General features: G+C 37.5%; 2 protein-coding genes across 2 annotated transcripts; both read right to left on the bottom strand.

The window, feature by feature from the left end:
• Positions 1-550: 550 nt before the first annotated feature.
• On the bottom strand, positions 551-4,965 carry tph1a (tryptophan hydroxylase 1 (tryptophan 5-monooxygenase) a; the record flags this gene model as incomplete). Its single annotated transcript, XM_079256079.1, has 11 exons — positions 551-725; positions 829-962; positions 1,204-1,299; positions 1,395-1,521; positions 1,608-1,743; positions 1,851-2,047; positions 2,123-2,190; positions 2,307-2,407; positions 2,504-2,687; positions 2,866-3,000; positions 4,876-4,965. The coding sequence occupies 11 exons, from the start codon at positions 4,963-4,965 to the stop codon at positions 551-553; spliced, it is 1,443 nt and encodes a 480-aa protein (XP_079112205.1).
• A 7,168-nt stretch (positions 4,966-12,133) lies between these two features.
• On the bottom strand, positions 12,134-17,706 carry saal1 (serum amyloid A-like 1). Its single transcript, XM_079249539.1, has 13 exons — positions 17,581-17,706; positions 16,811-17,010; positions 16,328-16,423; positions 16,040-16,123; positions 15,842-15,921; positions 15,649-15,708; positions 15,458-15,573; positions 15,126-15,291; positions 14,892-14,974; positions 14,578-14,763; positions 14,161-14,318; positions 13,980-14,072; positions 12,134-12,455 (listed from the first exon to the last, which is right to left on the bottom strand). The coding sequence occupies exons 1-13, from the start codon at positions 17,582-17,584 to the stop codon at positions 12,378-12,380; spliced, it is 1,404 nt and encodes a 467-aa protein (XP_079105665.1). The 5' UTR covers positions 17,585-17,706; the 3' UTR covers positions 12,134-12,377.
• Positions 17,707-19,700: the final 1,994 nt, after the last annotated feature.

The following is a 19,700-nucleotide window of genomic DNA, read 5'->3' on the forward strand; positions in this document are numbered from 1 at the left end:
CATAATTTTTTTCAACAGCACACAAAAGACAACATTATACATACACCAAAAGAATAAAAACAAAGTACATTTTATAAATATCACTGAAATGAAGATGAATAAATGTAAAGAAGGATGAAGTTAAATACAAAAAAGGTCACATGATCATACACAACAGCAGCTGACAGGAAGCAAAAGAAACCACACGTGTTTGTAACAGCTAGGGGTGTTATAAAAGTGTACTTAAGTACCATGAAAGCACGTTGATTGTTTGCAATACAGAATCCAGTATAATCCAGGTACAGTGAAAGCAAAACGGTGTCTCAGATTAAGCAGCTCTTTGGGTTTGTGAAACATGCTGACATGAAGGACTAAACATACCTACTGCACCTATTAAATGGCATCAGCCATATACAATACAGTGGAGACAACAGAGCATTTTGTCAAAGTGATGCACATTCAATACACTGATGAAGAGCAAAACACAAGCAATATATCTACAGCAGTGCTGGGGATGACATGGCAAGCGTGGAAGGGCTGTAGATTGTTATGTCAGCTGAACTGTGGACAGTCAGACGCCCAACTGTTTGTTCAGCCGACTGAGTGCATCACCCACGATATCGAGCTCATGTCGAAGCTCCTCTACCACGCTGTTTATGCTGGGAGTGTCCTTTAGCACATCCACACTCTGGGTGTATGGGTTGTATCGAACTGTGAAGGGACGCTTGATGGTCTTGGCAAACTCCCTAAAAAGAACAAACCCCATATTGAATCATTTGTAAAACAACATACAAGGCTAGGTAGCAACATCATTAACATAAAGATAAATGACGGAACAAGCAGTCTCACCTCATCTTGACTTTGGCCTCTTCAAAGCTGTCCGACACAAAGTAAACATCCTGAAATGTTGTGATGATGCATTCTTGCTTGGATGTAACTTTTGGGTCAAAAGGCATTATCCTTGCATTACCAGAGAGTGCATGCTGTATAAGAGAAACATGATGTAAATGTTAGAAATATTCTAGTCAATCATCCTGTCAGTGTCATTCTTTTTCCAAAATGATTAAATCAGTTAGACCTAAAGGAGACAATTCTCTCTGCCAAGTTAAATTACATAACATTTAACATTTTTCAGGTACTTTATTTCTAGTTACACAATTAGAAGATGTCAGAATAATTCATGCATATTATGTTTCCTTCTGAGGCCTGTTTTAATGTCTTCACCTTAAGCTCACTGATGGATGACAGCAGCCCAGCTCCATATGCCCGCAGCTGTCCCTCCTGCTTGCATAGTCCAAACTCCACTGTGAAGAAGTAGCACTGCAGCACAGGATTACAAAGAAGCAATCATGGTTGTGTCTGGGGATTTCAAATCTCAAATATATTTGGGCAATGCCGTCAGCTATGGTACTCACTGTGGCCAGTTTCTGAACTGAGTCATCTGAAGCCCCGAGTGATGCAAGACCAATCTCCTGAGAAAACTGGGCAAAGCTGGGCTCTGCTAGCAGTGGCACATGACCCAACAGCTCGTGGCATGTGTCCCTTTGTAGTGAAAGGTAAAAGAATATTTAGACCATTGTTTTAATTGTAACACCACATGTTTGCTTATTGTGGTGATTATTACTCACGGTTCTGGGGTGTACAAGGGATCAGAACTGTGCCGCACATACTGGGTACAGTGGAACACGCGGAAGGCCAAACCAGCTAGGAAGTCACGTGGAGACAGGTAACCTGCCACAGGTCTGATGGTAAATCCAGTTCGCTCTGAAAAAAAACATTTGTTGGTTTTCTCATTAAAGACAAGTGAAAAAAAGAGTATTTGTTTAGAATAAATAAATAAATAAAAAAAACAAAAAAACAAAAAAACCCACCTCTAAGGAAGCGTGAGACATCTTCCAGCTGAGGGATATTGTCCTCCCGACATTCACAGTATTTGGACAACAGTGGCAGGTTCTTCAAGTATTCCCGGCAGGCATGGGTAGGATACAACTTGTTGAGCTCCCTGTACACAACTCCCCAAGTCTTCACCTCTTCCTCTGTGAATTCAATATGAGGGATGGGATCCCCACTGGAACAAAAAAGAAAAATCCTTTAGTGTCAGAGAAAATTTTCAGATTCTGAAAACTATACTTTAGAAACATACTGTTTGTAGGCCATAGCAAGATCAGCAAAGTACTTTCGGCGTTTGCGGTACACATTGTCTTTGAAACCCTGATAAACAAAGAAGATAAACATGATTGTCTGTTTTCTATAGCATTGAACTTTGTTTGCTTTTCTATTTATTATTCTGTTTTGTTTTCTTACGAAAACTAAGCCTAATACTGTACCGGGTGGTCAGCATCCAGCTCAGAGCCGTACATCAGGACACGATTTGCACATTTGTCCAAGTCTGCAATTTTCTTTGGAAACCAAGGTACCTTGTACATATCTGAAAAAAAGAGAAAAAAATACATTTTTACAGTTAATAAGGTCTGATGTGATATGTATCACACAGGTTTCAGAGTTTCAGTTGCTGCTGTCTCACCTTCTTCTTGTAGACAGGAGTTATCTGGGGGGTCCATGTCCACCACGTTCACATGCTTTCGAAGAAGTTGGATGATTTCATTCAGTTGTTCATGGTTGCTGTCGCAGTCCACAAAAATCTCAAACTCAGAGTTGCGTCTTTTGGATTTTCTGGATTCAATGTGTACAAGATTGACATGGTTTTCCTGCAAGAAACAATTAAAAGCATATTTAACTAATTTTGCATAATTATCTCTGTGAATGTCGAAACAGCAAGACGGCTACTGATGGAGAAAATAAACAAAATTATATCTTATAATGCGGATACTGCTTTCTGATTTAAGTCACTTCTAAACAGTTAGTTGTTTTATAAATTGACCATACTTGGAAAAGTTTTAGTGCCTTTACAAGTCCTCCCACTTCATTCTTGAGGGAAAAGATGATTGTTGCTCTTCCTTTCTCTGATGTATTCTTCTTTTCAGTGTTTTCTTCAATTTTTGTGAAAGTTGATTTATTTATCTGCAAATATCAATTAAAGGTTGTTAGATTTAAATCTGCCTATAGGTTATGTAATTACCAACTCATACAACGTCTGGTAACAACCAACATCCTCATATATTCATCTTATCAGCCTTTCTAATTTGGTTTACACCTGCATCAAGTTCATCTAATGCACTTGTTACAACTCAACCAAAGCTTAGCGTACATAATGACGTGAGTGCACAGCTTCTAATCACTTAAGATCATCTACCGATCCAAAAATCCTTTGAACATCTTGTCACACTGTATGTACGTGCATCACTAGCATCAGGTAGTGAGCACGGAGGGTAAGAGTCAAAGACAGGTAAACTTGGGGTGCATTAGTAGACAAATATTTCTAGCACACTGAAGAAAAAATACTGAAGAAAAGAACAACCACAATAAAACAATAAAATAGGTTCCCTATATCCACCAATATAAAATATTCAGTGTGAATCTTGCAGATCCAACACAAACCTGGAAGTTTGATCAGAAAAGTAAAGAGAACAACGAGCTTGTCCATTTCAGCACCTCGGACAGCGTCCTCACGTTGACGCACGGCTGCACACGCCAGGGGAAAATTCATGTAATCCTGTGTTAGTCTGTAGAAGTGGAACTGCTAACACCACAGAAAAGCTAATCTGTTTTAACTAACTGCAGGGTTTTATCGACCACTTTGCTTGAGACACAAAGTTGAGACAACAATTCAGAAGTAGAAAACTTTTAGACGTCCCATCAACTCATCGCACAGTGAAATGTACAAAACGTCCGTTCACACAGGAGGTATCCGAGCTGCAGGGAACCTACGAGAATATGTGAAAGTTAATTCAATCGCTTCCTACCATATTTCGTCCTTCAAACATTGTGTAGACAGCGCGGCAGACCAGTTTTCGGTGAACCCTTGTTAGCAACAACCCTGAAAGCATTAGTGCATGGAGACTGGATCAGGACGCTCTCTGGGGTCAACTCTTTGCGTCTCGGTTTAACGAAGATGAACTTGTCTGTCTCAAAGAATCGCCTTATGGCAATCTCATTTAGACAGCGGAGAAGCCTATTATTAGCTCCCTGCAAGTTGAAATCTTATCAGACTTTAGGCAGCGTTTAATCACCGAAGCAAACACGTTTTGGATCCAGTGAATTAAGCTTTTTATTCTAACTTTAGTTTAGTTTAAACTTTCCTTACATATCAATCCATTTATTTGCTGTCTGCCATGTTTTCTTATCTTCGTGCTGCAAAAACCATAAATGGATATGCGTTCTGCTTGGTAGAAAGCAATAGGAAACATTTTGAAACAATGAATTAAATTACTCGTTTTTAATCAATGCCACTGTGTATCTAATTGGACTTTGTGCAGTTATTAATGCAACATAAGTCTAACTTTTTATAGCGTGCAGTCAATTGTTTTGTAAATGACCTGATAATCCCCCAGAAAGATGCCAGCCTCTTATTCATGTGCCCAAATGAGACGGACAATGTAGACAACATGATGTTTACCTTCTAACGCATCTGTCGCTTGCTAGAGAAATCGATGTAACACACAAGTGAAGCAATAATCGGTCATTTATCAAGTGAAATTTGAAGGTATCCTCATCCAACCCTCTTAAACCTTTGACGCAAACACTATAACACTGCTTAAATTAATCTGCACTGACGACGAAAGTGGAAGCTTATGATGACCCGAACTGATCGACCCACCACTGTCACGGAAATTTTTTTACATTTTTACTCATTATAAAAACCCTTTTTGCTTTGCTAGTTGTCTTCACCTCGAAGTTCTCATCATGTAACACCTGTTACACTGTTCATATGGCTTAAAGTCATCTAAGTGCATCTTCTTTCTATCTTTTCTTCTATTTCACTGACGCATTTCTTACCTCATTATTCAGCAGTTTTTCCTCAAAGCCGATGTTCATGGAATCAAAGGATCTGCCTCTACGTGGTCCTTCAACTTTGTTTGAGTACATGTTAAACTACACCAGTTTAGTTAGTCTCTTTTTCTGTCCTTTTTTTTCCTTTTACCCAACTCTTCCACAGCTAGATAGTCTGAATAACCCTTTCTCAGTAAAAGGGGATTATCTACCCCGAGAAGCGGAGAGCTTTGCTATTTAACCATCCTGGGTAACAGGAGGGGGAAATAATCGCTCCCACAGCAGCAAATGGAAAAAGAGCAGCACCGCCCACGTCATTCAGACAAAAGGTGTCTTTTTTCCAGCTAAAGGCTTGAAGGCTTCAATGAGATCAATCAATCCAGATTTTAAGAGAATATAATGCACAGTTAAACTGGCTTTTTAATAACATAAAAGATAACACTTAACAGGAATAAAAATTACACTAAAATGACGCATCTTTCTAAAAAACAAGCAAATATATATATATATGGATTTTGTTCATTTTGACTGTATAGAAAGCATCCAAATAACTTATTAAACATTGAAAATATGGTATGATGGTAATTCTACATTTTAATGGAGACCTGAAAACTTGTGAGCTAAGATTTCATAATATATTGCACAAGCAATTATAATTTTCTTGTTTGTTAGCTCCTTTACACAAAGAAAAGGTCAAGGTTTAAGAGGATTCAAGTGCAGACCACCTGCCTTCACTCTAATGATCCAAACATGATCAACCCCCACCCGTGTCAAAATCCATTCTTTGGCTCTTTAAGCGCCTCTGGCCCCTTTGTGCACATAAGACATATAATCTCCATGTTTTCTTCTCTTTAACACCCTTCACCTTTTAATAAGATCAAAACAATCAGTGGAAAAGGCTTTCAGAAGCTTCAGCAAGTAAAACCAAGACAGGGGAGCTCTATGAGACCTCATTACTTTAAACAGATAACACCACTGTTCTCTAAGCTAAAGTCACCTTACAAATAGGACAAGAGAGATGTCTGGAGCCTCGATGAGCCATGTACTTCTAGCTTCTAGCCAGGTCAAAGTCCCCATGCACTGATACATGTGGCTGATTCACACACAGTTTGTCTCAGGTGGACCTGCTCTGTGTCACCCGTGATATGAACTGATGCTTTACACAAGCCAGGAGGTAGTGAAGGGAACTTCCCCTTCTCTGGAACTGAACCTGGATCTGCTCTTAGATGTTGTGTTAGACAGTAGCATTGACCAGAATTCCGCTTAAAGGAACAGTTCACAACCAATTATGTTGTCTCTGTGCTTCATGGCATTCATGGACACACACCTGGCCCTTCCCACTGAGGTCCTGCAGCACAGGGCAACATCAGCTGTCACTCCATGTTACAATTCGCTGTGGGCACGAAGTTTGCAGGAAAGAACATCCATTTTAGTTTAGAGATGCATGGGTGAACTTGTTTACCTGGCTGTCAGCAAGAGCTTTTTTCTATCTCCACACACAAAAAGGCAAACATTTCTGCCTAATTCTGGAGTCACACTGTACACTGCCAAAGCAAAAAACAAACAAACAAAAAAAAAAAACACATGAACTATTAATATTTTAAAGAGTTACAAACTAAAATGGAAATGGAGCACTGTCTCATCATGTCTGCAAAGTGACTATGAAATGTCTGTGACAGCTGGTCAGATTGATAAAGCAATGAAGTTGTTATCACTTTAAATAAAATACATTTTCGTAAGACTTGAGTTTGGCTGCAGAGTTCAAGGAGTTTAAAGAGTTAAAAATAAGTGAAGTAATCAGAATTTCATACAGAAAAATGGTGACCTTGGCTTTGTAATTAGTGTTTAGAGACATTACAGTGGCCTTCTGTTATTACCTGAGTACAGTAGAGGGAGCTGATAAGGCCACTGCCAAAAAAACCCAAAAGAAAACCCAAAAACAAGTTAACGTTAGAAGATGTGAACTCATGTTGTCCAGATCTAATAAAGTGAATGCGTCATTCGGACAAGTTGGAGACTTGCTTCCTTGTCGGTAACAGATTTAAAAACAAGGACAAAGGCAAAGCAACCAGGTTATTGTTCAGGATTCACTGACGACATACCTTTCATCAGTCTCAAACCCTCTAGCGCGCTGGTTCACAGCAGAATATATCATCTCCATTTTGTTCAATTTCATGTTCGATTCAGCAGAGAAATCTTTTTTTCTGTCCATCTTATAAACGGCACTACACCATGTCTTCTTTTAATCATCATTTGTCTAAGCAGCTCATCCATGTAACTGTTCTTTTCATTTGTAAGTAATTGTAATTGTGATGTTGCTTCAATTGATACTATTTGCTGCCTCTTGGCTAGGATTCACCTGAAAAATAGTTTTTTTTTTTTTTTTTTTTTTATCTCAATGGGACTTTCCTGGTGAAATAAAGGAAATAAATAAATAAATAAAATACAAACAGTCTTGGCTTGACCACTCAGTGTGTAAATATTACATATGCTTACAAAGGATGCAGTGGCAATAGAGAACTCTTTGGGATTCACTTGCCTTTTTAAAGGTCCCATTGTAATTTGATTTTAAGCTCAGTTTAACTTCAAGGATTACAAGCAGACATTAAAGATACTGATTAATATTTTCAAAGGGAATCATTCAGGTCATTCTCAGCTAGAGAAGTCCATTTAAACTATAGTAGGGATATTCTTCTGGATAATGCTGTGCAAAATGTGTGAATGCAAAATGTGTCAAAAAGATGCAAGTAGATATTCCTATTTTTCCCATCCTGATAACAGATGTATGTCGAGTTTTAACTGCTATGGGAATTTTTCGTCTTTTAGTTTCTTTAATCCAAAATAAGGTTGGATACTGAGCTCTTGTAGATTCTGACAAAGCCTCTCCTGCTCTTTAATGGTCAGGCTTTGTGAGCACACAACACATTCATTCATGCCACATGTAGAATAACTTACTTCTCCAGAAAACAGCACCGGGAAGTTTCTTATATTGCTGCCAGGCTTACCAGGCCACCAAACAGACTAATACCCAACTAAAAAGAAAACTGTAGAGATGCTCTTATGACTAAGTCTGTGATAGATGTTACTGTGGGTGTTAAGAGCTACACTGTGACCAGTCTGTCCCAGTTCTGTTCACTCCAATCAGAGGGATTTACTCACAGTGTCTGAGCATCAAGCTACAAGAGATCTCTGCAGTTAATCTCACCCATGGCACTAAGACACCATGCAAGAGGAACATTTAATGAACTAGAAGTTTATGGCATCTCGTTGTGTGGTTGGGAAAGATGTGATATGAAAACACAAAAACGATATGCGTTCATATTGTATTCTTCAGTGGAGTCAGGGGTTCTGGTTCAAGTGTCAGAGATGCTGCTCAAAGATGCTTCAGCAGGGCAGATGCCACCCGTTACTGCCACTGTCCATAATAGAAGAAATTCATCATAAAACACTTGTGACTGTAATAAGTACTTCTCAAACTTGCTCCGTATGATAAGGCGACACATGCACAGAAAAAATGAGGCACTACAGAGGTCCAAACTAATGTAAAATGTGCTTCTAATCTCTACTTCTAGCACACCTTTGAAGAAATAAATAGCGAGATCCTGGTTCATTGATATGTTCTAATATTACCTGCTGCATGTACAGATACAAGAGTTGGACATTTTAAAAAGCAGAGTGATTCTAGATTTTACATTACATTTACATTTTGCCATCAATAAAGAAGTTATAAACAAAGGAAATATCAGTGTAAGGTTTTCTCAGTATTTTTTACCCTCCCTAAACCTTTAATTTTTTCTTGACATTAAAAATCAAAATAGGCATGTTTGTACATTGCAATTAAGCTGCTCTCTCTCGCTGTCTTTTAAAGTCGAATGTATATTTTTTATTATATGAAAATTATTGCACTGTGCTTTATTTGAAACACTCAGTTTTTGGAGAAACAATGTTTTTTCTTTAGTAGATAATATTTTGTTCATCCTTTGTAGTACGTCTGGCCTCCCTTTTCCACCTTTAATTATGACACCAGTGTTTAAATTTCCACATATTCAAGGCCTTGTAATATCACCTCATCAATAGAATTCCAGTCTTTCACCTGATGTCTGAGGCCTGTTTGAACAACTAACTAATCAGAACAGTGAATGGTCTGCTTACGCACACTTCCTGTAGCAGGACTGCATCTCTTTAATTAGCTCCAATTCTTTCATTGCTGAGCAAACAGCAGCATGGGCTGCTTGGTGACAGACGTCAGTTTACACAGGACAGGCCTGCAGCAAGAAACACCTGCCACAGTTAGGATACCTGTGTTACATGACTGGAAAAATATTAAGAAATACCTGCTTTATAAACATCACACGAAGTAAAATTTGTTCTGTAAATGTTTTGGATTAGGTTCTTAATATTTTTGTTTTTTAAAGTTTACCCTATATGATTTTATTAAAATAAACAGATTTCAAATGATCTGGATTTTGATGGCACATGCTTTCAACGTCACACAAAATGGGTTGTTTACAGTGTTATAATATGGTGTACAGACAATGCCAAAGATCATAAGCTGACTACTGTCTACCTTTTTTTGTGATCAACACAGGTCTGCGTAAGTGACATCAAAGATCAAATAAGGGGAACATTTCATTGTAAATCTGTTGACAAGAGATAGAAAGCCAGGGAACGCAGGAAATGAGTTGAAGGGGGCTTTGATTGCACCCACTAGCATCATGTATCTTTACTAACACACCTTGACCAGGTGGTGAATAAGGCAGGGCTTGGAATCAAAGGAAATGCAATTTGAAAGTGCACACGTACGCTTTGTCCGTTCATTGTCACACGTACTTGCACTCTATCAGGTACAGAAGGCCACATACAGAAGGGCTAATTATCATAATCCAGGTTTGTCTAATTGTGATTGTTGTGGTTATTTTCATTTTGGTTTTTTTTTTTTTTTTTTTTTTAAACCCCCTTTGGAAACAAAAAGTTCTTCACCCAGTGCAGAATGTAAAACTTCCAAGAGAAATATGCTGCAATTTCTTCCATAGAGCGTTTCTAAGTTCAGTTTCCTCAATACATGCTTCAGAAAAATATATATATGTTTATATCTTCCTGCAGATTGAATGTTTATGTCTGCAAAATGAATGAACAAAAAAACCCTTAAAATCTAAATATTTATAAAACAAAAGTTATTTAATGTCAAATGTAGCTTTTATTCTTCTCAGGCCTGAATGAATGTGGTAGGATGTAAACTTCAATAAAAAAAATTAAAAAAAAAAAGACAAACCAGACATGAGCACTTAATTTCTTGTGAGGCAAAATGTAATATAATTTGAAAGAACGTCAGACTGTGTGGGCAGGGTTGAGAAGAGAACTAAATTACTGACATTCAGCATCAAAACAACCAGCAGGGGCTCATAGTCACGGATGTATGCAGTAGAATGCACCATTCACACATGAAGTCAGATCATATCAGGCTGCTTTAAAGACCACCAGGCTGAAAATGAAGTTTGGCAGAGCAACAGGAAACATCTGGGCTTCAACTTGATTTCCGTGACATGACTTGCCTGCAGCGAGGCCTGCAGAAAGATTAGCCAACAGAATGCAAGTCATTGCCTACAAGCAGCCTTGAAAAGGCCAAGCATGACTATATTGTTGCCATTTAAAACACATATGAGATAGTTTTCACATGAAGGCATCAATAATCCATGTGCATCAGGTCTTGACGATGCACATTTCATGTCTGGCATGAACATGGTTTAAAAGATAAGTTTTACCCCCTCCCCCACAGGACGATCACTTCCTCACGTACACTCTAGACTACCTTGGGATTTCCATAAGAAAGAGTGTTCTACATATCAATCCAAGCTTTAATTAAAAAGCTGCTATATTCAGAGGGCCTTCGTAAGCCTGCTGGAAATGCGCAGGTTGTCCTGCTCTTCTCCATGAGTGGGCGAAATGGTGCATTTGGAAACCAAATGAGCGTATTGTTGCCGGCTTCAAGCCTTTCATCTAATTTTATTATCCTTATCAAGTAACTATCACCCTCTGGTAAACACTTGATGTTGTCATCAGCATTAGGACCATTACTCATATGCTTAAGAAGGTGACGCAATCCAGCTTCTTTTCCTTATGCGTAAAGATATATTGAAAATAAACACAACAGATTTAATATTGCGTGTTAAATAGATGCAAACAAATACATTATTTTTGGTTCGATAGGCTAGATGACAGATTTATTTGAAGCCATGTAGAAACTTAAGAAAATAAAATACAGAGAAATCTAAATGTAAAACTGTGGCATGCTCCAGATAAATTTTATGTTAATGGACTTCCCTGTTCTCATTTTTGTCTTTTTTTTAAAAAAAAATTATTTCAGACAAGTCAACATTATTTATGTTATTTTTTACATACATATATGTATAGCCTCTACAAAACCCATGTATTCTGTTGACAGGTCTAAAAAGGGGTAGGAAGAAGTATAACTTATTTGCTCCTACCCCTGCACCCAAACTACCCCTATACATACTTACATTTCTACAAATATACACCTCTACTCGTTCTCACACCCATGTATACCCCAACATAACCACCTAAACATTCATGGACACATCTATATACAGTCCTTTTTCTCCCATTTGTACCTCCTTTGAACTCATTTCAAACTCTCATCCACATACTTACTGCAAAGCATCTGTCGAAATCTTTTTTTTTTTTTAAATAAACTCATGCTTGAACATTGTTTCAGCTCATGGGTGAGCTTATTCCAAACCCTCACACCACCAACCAAAATACACATCCTCTTCAACGTAGTTCTTACACTCCTTGTTTTGAAGTTAAGGTTTTCCCTGTAATTATAGTCCCCATCTCTATCAGTAAAAAAAAATCTGTATATTATTTGGTAGTTGTTTGTTTCTGACTTTATACATTAATTGTGCTGTTTGAAATTCTACCAGATCTGGGAGTTTTAATTGACAGGAGTTCATAAATAGCTCATCAGTATGGTCCCGAAACCCCACTTTATGCACCATCTTAATGGCTCTTTTCTGGAGTGTGCACAGTGGTGGTTCGATTTCATTGAACAACATAATGAACTTTTGTGATGAATTGAGCAGCTATTTTTTGCTTTTTTTTGTCCAAAATTCTTGATTAGTGAATCCCCCCTCAACAGAATTGACCACTTTTTGCTTTAGACCTGTGTGTCCCACCACGTTGATGGCTCTTGTAAAACACATTGATCTTTAATTTTTAAAAAAATACATATAAACTGTCACCCACTTGTTACAAAAATACTGAACAATTGAAAACTTTTATACATAAATACAACTGTAATCAGTCTAATTTCATTGTGGTGAACAAGATTAAAACAAAATGATTAAAGTCCGTCATTTGTGATGTTGTCTCCCCAGTGGAAACGCAAATATTCTGACATGAAGCAGGATCTTTGGAGAGGAAATACTGGCTGCTATAAAAAGAAGTGTGTGAAGTCTAAATGAGTTCTTAAAATGGATCTGGAGGGATCTTCAGACAGGAAACTGTATCCTCATCGCATCTGCCAACTGGGGATCAGCCTCAGACAACACGGCCAGTAGGTGCTGAAACTGTACAAGAGGAGGAAGGTTAGGATGGAAACATGATGTTTACTTTCCACAAAAGCTGGTGCAGCTTCAGTCCCTCACATCCTCATTGCACACAAGCTCTAAATAAATCCTTCGGTGCTGTATTAATAGCATCACAGCAAATGAGAAACTCGCCTAAGGTGAGATTTAGTTGCATTTCAAGGTATAATTCCTTAAATTAATAAAGTTATTATGAAGTAGTTATGAAAATAGGATTGCCCTCCTTTTAATCCTTAAGTTTTATGTATCAGAGAAATAAATGGGGAAAAAAGTGATCTTTTCAATGTTTAGAATTTACACAAATAGGCAAAGCAGGTTTATTTGTATAATAAATTTCATGTATAAAACAATTCAAGGTGGTTTACATAAAAACATTAAAGCATAAAAACTGAACCCCATGTTTGGTTCTGACTTGGAACAGAAAGTAGACCTGCTCCTGATGACCTGAGTTAAAACTAAACACCAAATATTTCAGTGCATCGCTACATAATCAATATCATCAGCGGTTGTGAGCACCTTTAAGAAAAGCAATTGGTTGGTCTAGAGCACTCAGGTGTGTGTTAACACAAAGCCAATGGGGAAAGACATCAGCTATGATCCTAAAAAAGCAATTTTTGCTGCTCATCAATCTGGGAATGCTTACAAAACCAGTTCCAAATAGATCTTAAATCCATCCTTTTGCAGTAAAAACGATCATTAACAAAGTGAAAAGATTCAACATAGTTTACGATCTTGAGTCTCTACCAGTTGCATTTAGCATGTTAAAGCTTGTGAAGATACATTCAGAAAAAGACAGAAAAGGCGTGGCTCTTTCGAAGGGATGAAGTCTTCTCCTTCTTATGACAGAACACCTTCATAGTCTGTACAAACAATAAGATGTTTGGCCATAATGCTGAGCGCCTCTTTTGGTGAAAACCAAACATGACATATTTCACTAACACTGAATACCAACGGCCAACCTGATCATTTGGGCTTGTTCTAAAGCCACAATAATTGCACACCTTGCAATTATCCTATCAACCACAAACCAAAACATTAACCTAAAAGCCAATTCTGAAACTTTATCTGTGGCGGCTAAAGCTTGGCTTGAAACGGTGTCACCGAACAGGACAATTATTCCAATCACACTCTGCTTCTGCTTTTCTGGCTTTGCCTAAATGATCACATTGTTATACTGCAGTTGCACCATCTGATGAGCTTTCCTTGTTAGAGAGTCTATGAACACACTGTTACAGTGAGTAGTTCTGAATATAAAATTCAGATACAATACGCTTCACTATAAGGTCATGAAGTTAAAGTCAGAACTATACAGTAAAGCTGAGTTTTTTTGCAGAACATGAAAGTCAAAAGTGATATTTTTTCTGGTCTATTTCATTATTGGTCACTGTGCTCTTTACAGATATCCATTATGATCATGACCCGTCTTGAAGGACATTACAAACATACTGATAAAAGTCCAGGAGCTTCTACATTTTCTGTTTACTGCACACTTTGAAAAGTACTTACTGAAGTTTTAAACTTTGGAAGTAAAATGGTGGCAGCTGTGAGACAGGTTTTCTGTGTCAGGTGACCTTTGTTAACCAAATCTGTAACCGTGTCCTGCAATGAATGGAAAAACAGTCACAAGCTGCATAAAGGAATCTCATAAAATTATCTGAACTGTGAAAGATGAGCAGACCAAATCTACCTGAGGAATGTCATCACAAAGGTCGGCTAGAAACTCAGCTGTGATGTCAGCAAGAGTTTGCAGCTGGTTGTCTAATGGGTCATCTTTGCTTGTAGCTTCTTCTTTGCATTCACTGTGGTACTGACACACCCGCAGAATGGTCTCAATGAGAGGCAGAACTGAAGATAAATCAAATACAATTAAAAATAAAACAAAAAAAAAGAACAAATGTGAAAATGATCAATTAATGACTGCATAGTCTGAGAACATTTGCTCCTTATTGGTGTCTTTTCATTGTCATGGATAACACAACTGCACATTAAACACACACCCATCACCTACTGTGTGGATGGCATGATGGCTGATCAGATAGTCACGACATCTGCCTTTGGAGTAAAACGTGTAACAGCAGAACGGTGGAGCTGCTGGAAAGCTTACTTGTGTCACTCCTGCTGCTCTGCTGATCCTGACATCTGTACAGAGCCTGCAGCACAGCGAATGCCTGAACCAAAATGTTCTTCTGCTCATGCAAGACAATCGGAAGATCGTTTGGCTGGCAGAGATCCTCACACACAACGTCACAGACAAAGTCCCACACCAGTTTACCAGGCCCATCAGATGCAGCTTGAAGAAATAAAGATGACAAAAGCTTAGTTCTCTCTATTCTTAGTTTGTGATAAATGTAGCAAAACACCTTTAATCACTGTAATAATGTTTAAAAAGCAAAATGAAACTAAAGTGGGTGGTCTTACCAAAAACCTGAATGCCTTCCTCGACAGTGGTGAGGAGCTGGAGGATGTGAAGGTAAACCTCGATACCATTCAAACTCTCTGACCTGTGATAATGTGCATATCATCATCATCATCATCATCATCATCATCATCATCATCTGCTGCATGAAGCCAACAATAAACAACATGTCTGTTGTAGTCAGTGATAATCATGCAAACAATACAAACTATAAGAGTCTCTCACTCAATTCCCACCTCAACTGTTTGGCTCCCTCAAGGAGACATAAAGTCAAATCCAGGTGGCTTTCGTGTTCATCCTTGCCTTCCTCATTTGGCTGAGCTGTTATCCAGCTTTTCATTAACTCTTCATCAAGGTCAAACAATTTATCCACCAGCTCTCCAACCTTCTCCAGCAAATCCACTGAAAAAAAAAGAGATTAAATATAGACTTAAATTAAGGATTTTACAACCTGGACAAAATTCTACAAATAGTGAAGATAAACAGCATAAACATTTGGAGGCTTCAGGGTATTTTTGATTATTTAACAAATCTTTAAACTGGTAAAAATTGAGAAAAAGAAAATCACTGTTGGTGGAACTGCGCATGATGAAACAAAGGTTGGAGCACACAGATGTCTGCTGTTGTATTCGCTGAAGCCACAGGGATGAGACATCTTTTTGGGACAAGCAGGTCAGCAGCAATCTGCCAAAATCAGAAAGTTGTTATTTCATTCTCAGTCCTTCCATTGCAAAAGTTTGCAGAAAACACAAATAATACCTGCAGGTTTCCAAAAGGGTGGGTGGATCTGTATCACCAAGAAGCAGCAACAGCACAGCACTGTGGACGCACAGGGAGCTGCATTACCCAGAATCTTCCACACCAGAGTATAACCTCTATGAAATAGTTACTATTTCATAGAGGTTATACTCTTACTATTTAATAGTAATTAGGGACGATTGCTTTAACTTACCCCAAGTCCTCATTTTGGCTCAGAGTCACACAGGTGTCAGGGAAACAAGCAATATTCCCAAGGATTCCTACACTTATTTCCTAGTAAAGGAGAGAAGCGTGAAAGTGATTAAAGCTTAGAAATAGCAAAGTAAGAGCTCAACAAAACATGAAGGATTTCATTCTGGGATGAAGTATCATTTGAAAAGATTTTACTGACCGTAAGCCGTGGGCAACGAGATTTGGCTATCACTCCTAGGAGGATATCAGCAGCTTTGAATTCCTGCAGAAAACCAACTACATCCTGCAAAGATAGTTCATAAACAGTCAGTAAATAAGAAAACAACGAATATGTTACTTAACTATAACAACTGGTGTAATTAATTACAAATTAAATTTCCTGAGAGTTTATTTGATCTGGATAATGTTCAATTTGAAATGTATTTTAGTACAAAACTCTAATCCAGAACATAGAAAATGTCTACAGGACACTGATGACAAATTGCACCTTATCCATTGCCATATCCCAGATTTTGCACAGATTTTCTTCATCGTCATCAGAGAGCTGGCCTTCAGAGTCCTCTTCTGAAGGCTCTGTGACCATCTGCAAGACCAGTCAATTTTACACATATTAACATAAAGATAACTATAACAGCCTGCAGGAGAGAAGACTGTATTAGAGAAGGGAAGTTTGTGTGTAATCACTATTAATTTAAATTTGTGAGCTCATTAAAAGCTGCTTGTTATATTAGCTGAAAAAATAAACTAAAGCATTCCCCCATAATCTCACACATACATACCTGTGTCTAAAACAAATTTTGACCACAGAGAAGTCTAAGAGTAGAATCTGAGCAACCAAATATGTTTCTTGATCAGATGAAATTTTACAGTACTTGTCTGATACTTCTCAAGCAATCTAAACTAGCTTATTATTAAAAGGTATTTAGAAGTGCTCCAGGTTGAACTAAATTAGCAATAACAGGATTCCTACATTAATGAGGTGAGTCAAAGTGCTGAAAAGCCAGTGCTTGCTGTAAACCGTGTCTCCAATGGCATCTAGGTCGTCTTCCTCCGATCCAGCAGCTGTGTCTGGAGGTGGCGATGGGTTGCGGTCCATCACAGGAGACTGTATTTCAGCCGGGGATGAGGATCTCTCCTTTTCTTCCTGCTCTGCACCATCAACACTACTGTCTGGATAAATGAAAACGAACAACATTAGAAATGGAACAGATGGGCAACATGGGTAGATTAAATGTTTTTTTTTTTTTGTTTTTTTTTGTTTGGTTTTTTTTTGGGGGGGGGGGGGGGGGGGGGGGGGCAGCCAATATTTCTTGTGTTTTGAGGGTATCATTAAGCTTCTTCTTGGCGGTATTTCATTTTACGCTATACTTCCGTTTTTAAATCAGTTTAAAAGATCAGGTAAAAGAGGACAGAATCTGTTGTTCGTGATTCCTACAAATTTAAATTGTTCTGCTAAACTTTACTTTAACTTGTGCATGTTTTCAATATTTATTAGTTTAACTAGTACCAGTAAACAAAGCAGCCCGAAAGCATATCTTACCTCTGAGGAAGTTACTAGATTCAGTTTTAAAACACAAAGTAATACAATCCTCGGAGTGTGTAGTACATGTATCAAAAACATAACCTAGCACGTAGCTTCGGTGCCGTCTGGGAAACGTAAAGCTAGTCACCGTAAATCGCTGGTACAGCGTGCAACGCAACATTAACTGACACACATTAACTTCAGATACATCGACTTACCCATAGTGGCCGTACCTGACGATAAGTAACAAGCTGGTAATTATAAATGTCAACTTTATGAGATTGAATATTTAACTTCTGTACAGCTCAACTTCAAACACCCTCCATATAAGACACATTGCATTGCGCATGTGTAAACTTTCTTGTTGCGGATGAGCACTGAACAATAAAACGAATACCGCCACCTGTAGAACAGAGGAGGGAATGACCACTGGAGAATAACTCATCCAATACAATACAATACAATGGCATGCATACAATACAAAATTTATACAATACAATGCTTATGTGAAATATGTGAAGAACTGTGGCTACTGGTGCAGTTTTTTTTTCCCGTGCTCAGTTAACACCCAGAATTTTGTCTGCATATTTCTGAAATTGCTACAAGAGAGCAATTGACAGACAGACAGACAGACAGACAGACAGATAGATAGATAGATAGATAGATAGATAGATAGATAGATAGATAGATAGATAGATAGAAATATGAAAGATTACAAAAGTCGTTATGATTTTTTATTCATAAATGTTTGGCCCTCAGAGATTAATGCATTCCTTTTTGCCAATTTCAGAGCCATGGTTACTGCTTTGTCTAGTTTGCCTTGAATATGTATTTGTTATTTTTGCAAACACAAAAGAACAAAAACTTAAAGTACCATAAATAACCAAAGTAGAAATAAATAATAACTTTTTCTTGCATTTTGGAACTGTATATTACTGTTTTTTTTTTTTGTTTTTTTTTGTTTTTTTGTGATTTTAACTAGATCATGTAAATTTAAAAAGCTTAAAAAAGGAAATATTTCTCAACAAAGTATAAATTAACAATAATTTCAAAATTTGAATAAAAGTCCAGTAATTTTTAGCTCATTGTTGAGTTATATTGATGTATTTGGCAAAGATAATGTTGTATTCTGACGCATACAGGTATATGGAAAATTATGACAATGCTGGCTGTTGAATAGCATTGTCAACAAAGATACCAATGTTTTAAAAGGTATAAAAGAAGATACCATTTGTACTGTCCTCCTTCAATCAACATAATAGCAATAACTGAGGATCATTCTCATTATGCAGCTGTTCTTCTAAGGGAGTGGTGTGAAGCCCTGTTTGCGCTTTGAGGAGCTTAAACTGGCTGGCTATATGAAATGTCTCCTATATTTGTTTCCAAGATATGATCACAGATTTTACAAATCACCACAGTTTTTGTCAGAATGAATTGTATAAATGGTTCACAAAGGGATATTTGACCAGCTTAAGCAACGCATCATCTTTAAAGTTATGCATTGGCTGTAACATTGCAGAGCTCTAGACCATATAATTTTGTTTTTATAAAAATTACTATTTGCATACCATAAACATTCTGCTAATGATCAGATTAATTAGGGCAGTAACCACAGATCAGAAACATGCAGCTGCACAGGTACAAGGAAGAAACTGCGGAATAAATGAGAAAGCCAAATTAATGTGACGCGGCAAAAAGATGATGATAGTAGTCAAGGATGTTGCACAGTTAGTGTAAATGCACATCCTGTGCTATTCATCAAACATGCAATTAAGATTTTACAGTATTTACTTTTGCAACATTCAAACAAATATTAACTTTTAGGTACTATATTTTTATGACTTTTGCTATTGGTCAAAAGGGTTTGATTTGACTTGAAATCTAAACAGTTTTTAGTGTTGCATCTATTTTTTAGACTTTAATGAGATTATTTATTTTTCTAAAGGTTTTTCAGAGTCTTGGAACCCAAAAGAAAGATGGAGAGGAACGACATACAGCAAAAGGACAAAGGCCTGGGACTTGAATCCGGGCTGCTAGCACATGGGGAACCTGCTCAAACCAGAAGAAGTACCCAACACACATACATCTTTTAAAATTTGAAAAAAATTCAATTAAACAAAAGACACAATACTGACATCAGGAAAAAACATAAAGTAAGACTTATCTATGGATTAAAATATCCCACAAAAGCTAAAACTACACCAGAAGTTAAAATGTCAATTGCCAAAGTCAATAATTTTGTATTGGACTTTTTTTTTAATTTTAAATTATAATTTTGAAATCAAAATAAAACAAAATGCAATGACTTGCAAATTTCATAATCCCAACAAAAAAAAGT

Source organism: Telmatherina bonti (assembly GCF_933228915.1).
Source record: "Telmatherina bonti genome assembly, chromosome: 2".
Classification (NCBI taxonomy): Eukaryota; Metazoa; Chordata; class Actinopteri; order Atheriniformes; family Telmatherinidae; genus Telmatherina; species Telmatherina bonti.

Excerpts from the sequence above, each read along its gene's own strand:
- saal1 (XM_079249539.1), bottom strand. Across the intron at positions 16,424-16,810 it reads CTTTGACTCACCTCATTAAT|ATGGTCACAGAGCCTTCAGA; the intron begins GTAGGAATCCTG and ends CTGGTCTTGCAG. Across the intron at positions 16,124-16,327 it reads GGGATATGGCAATGGATAAG|GATGTAGTTGGTTTTCTGCA; the intron begins GTGCAATTTGTC and ends CTATCTTTGCAG.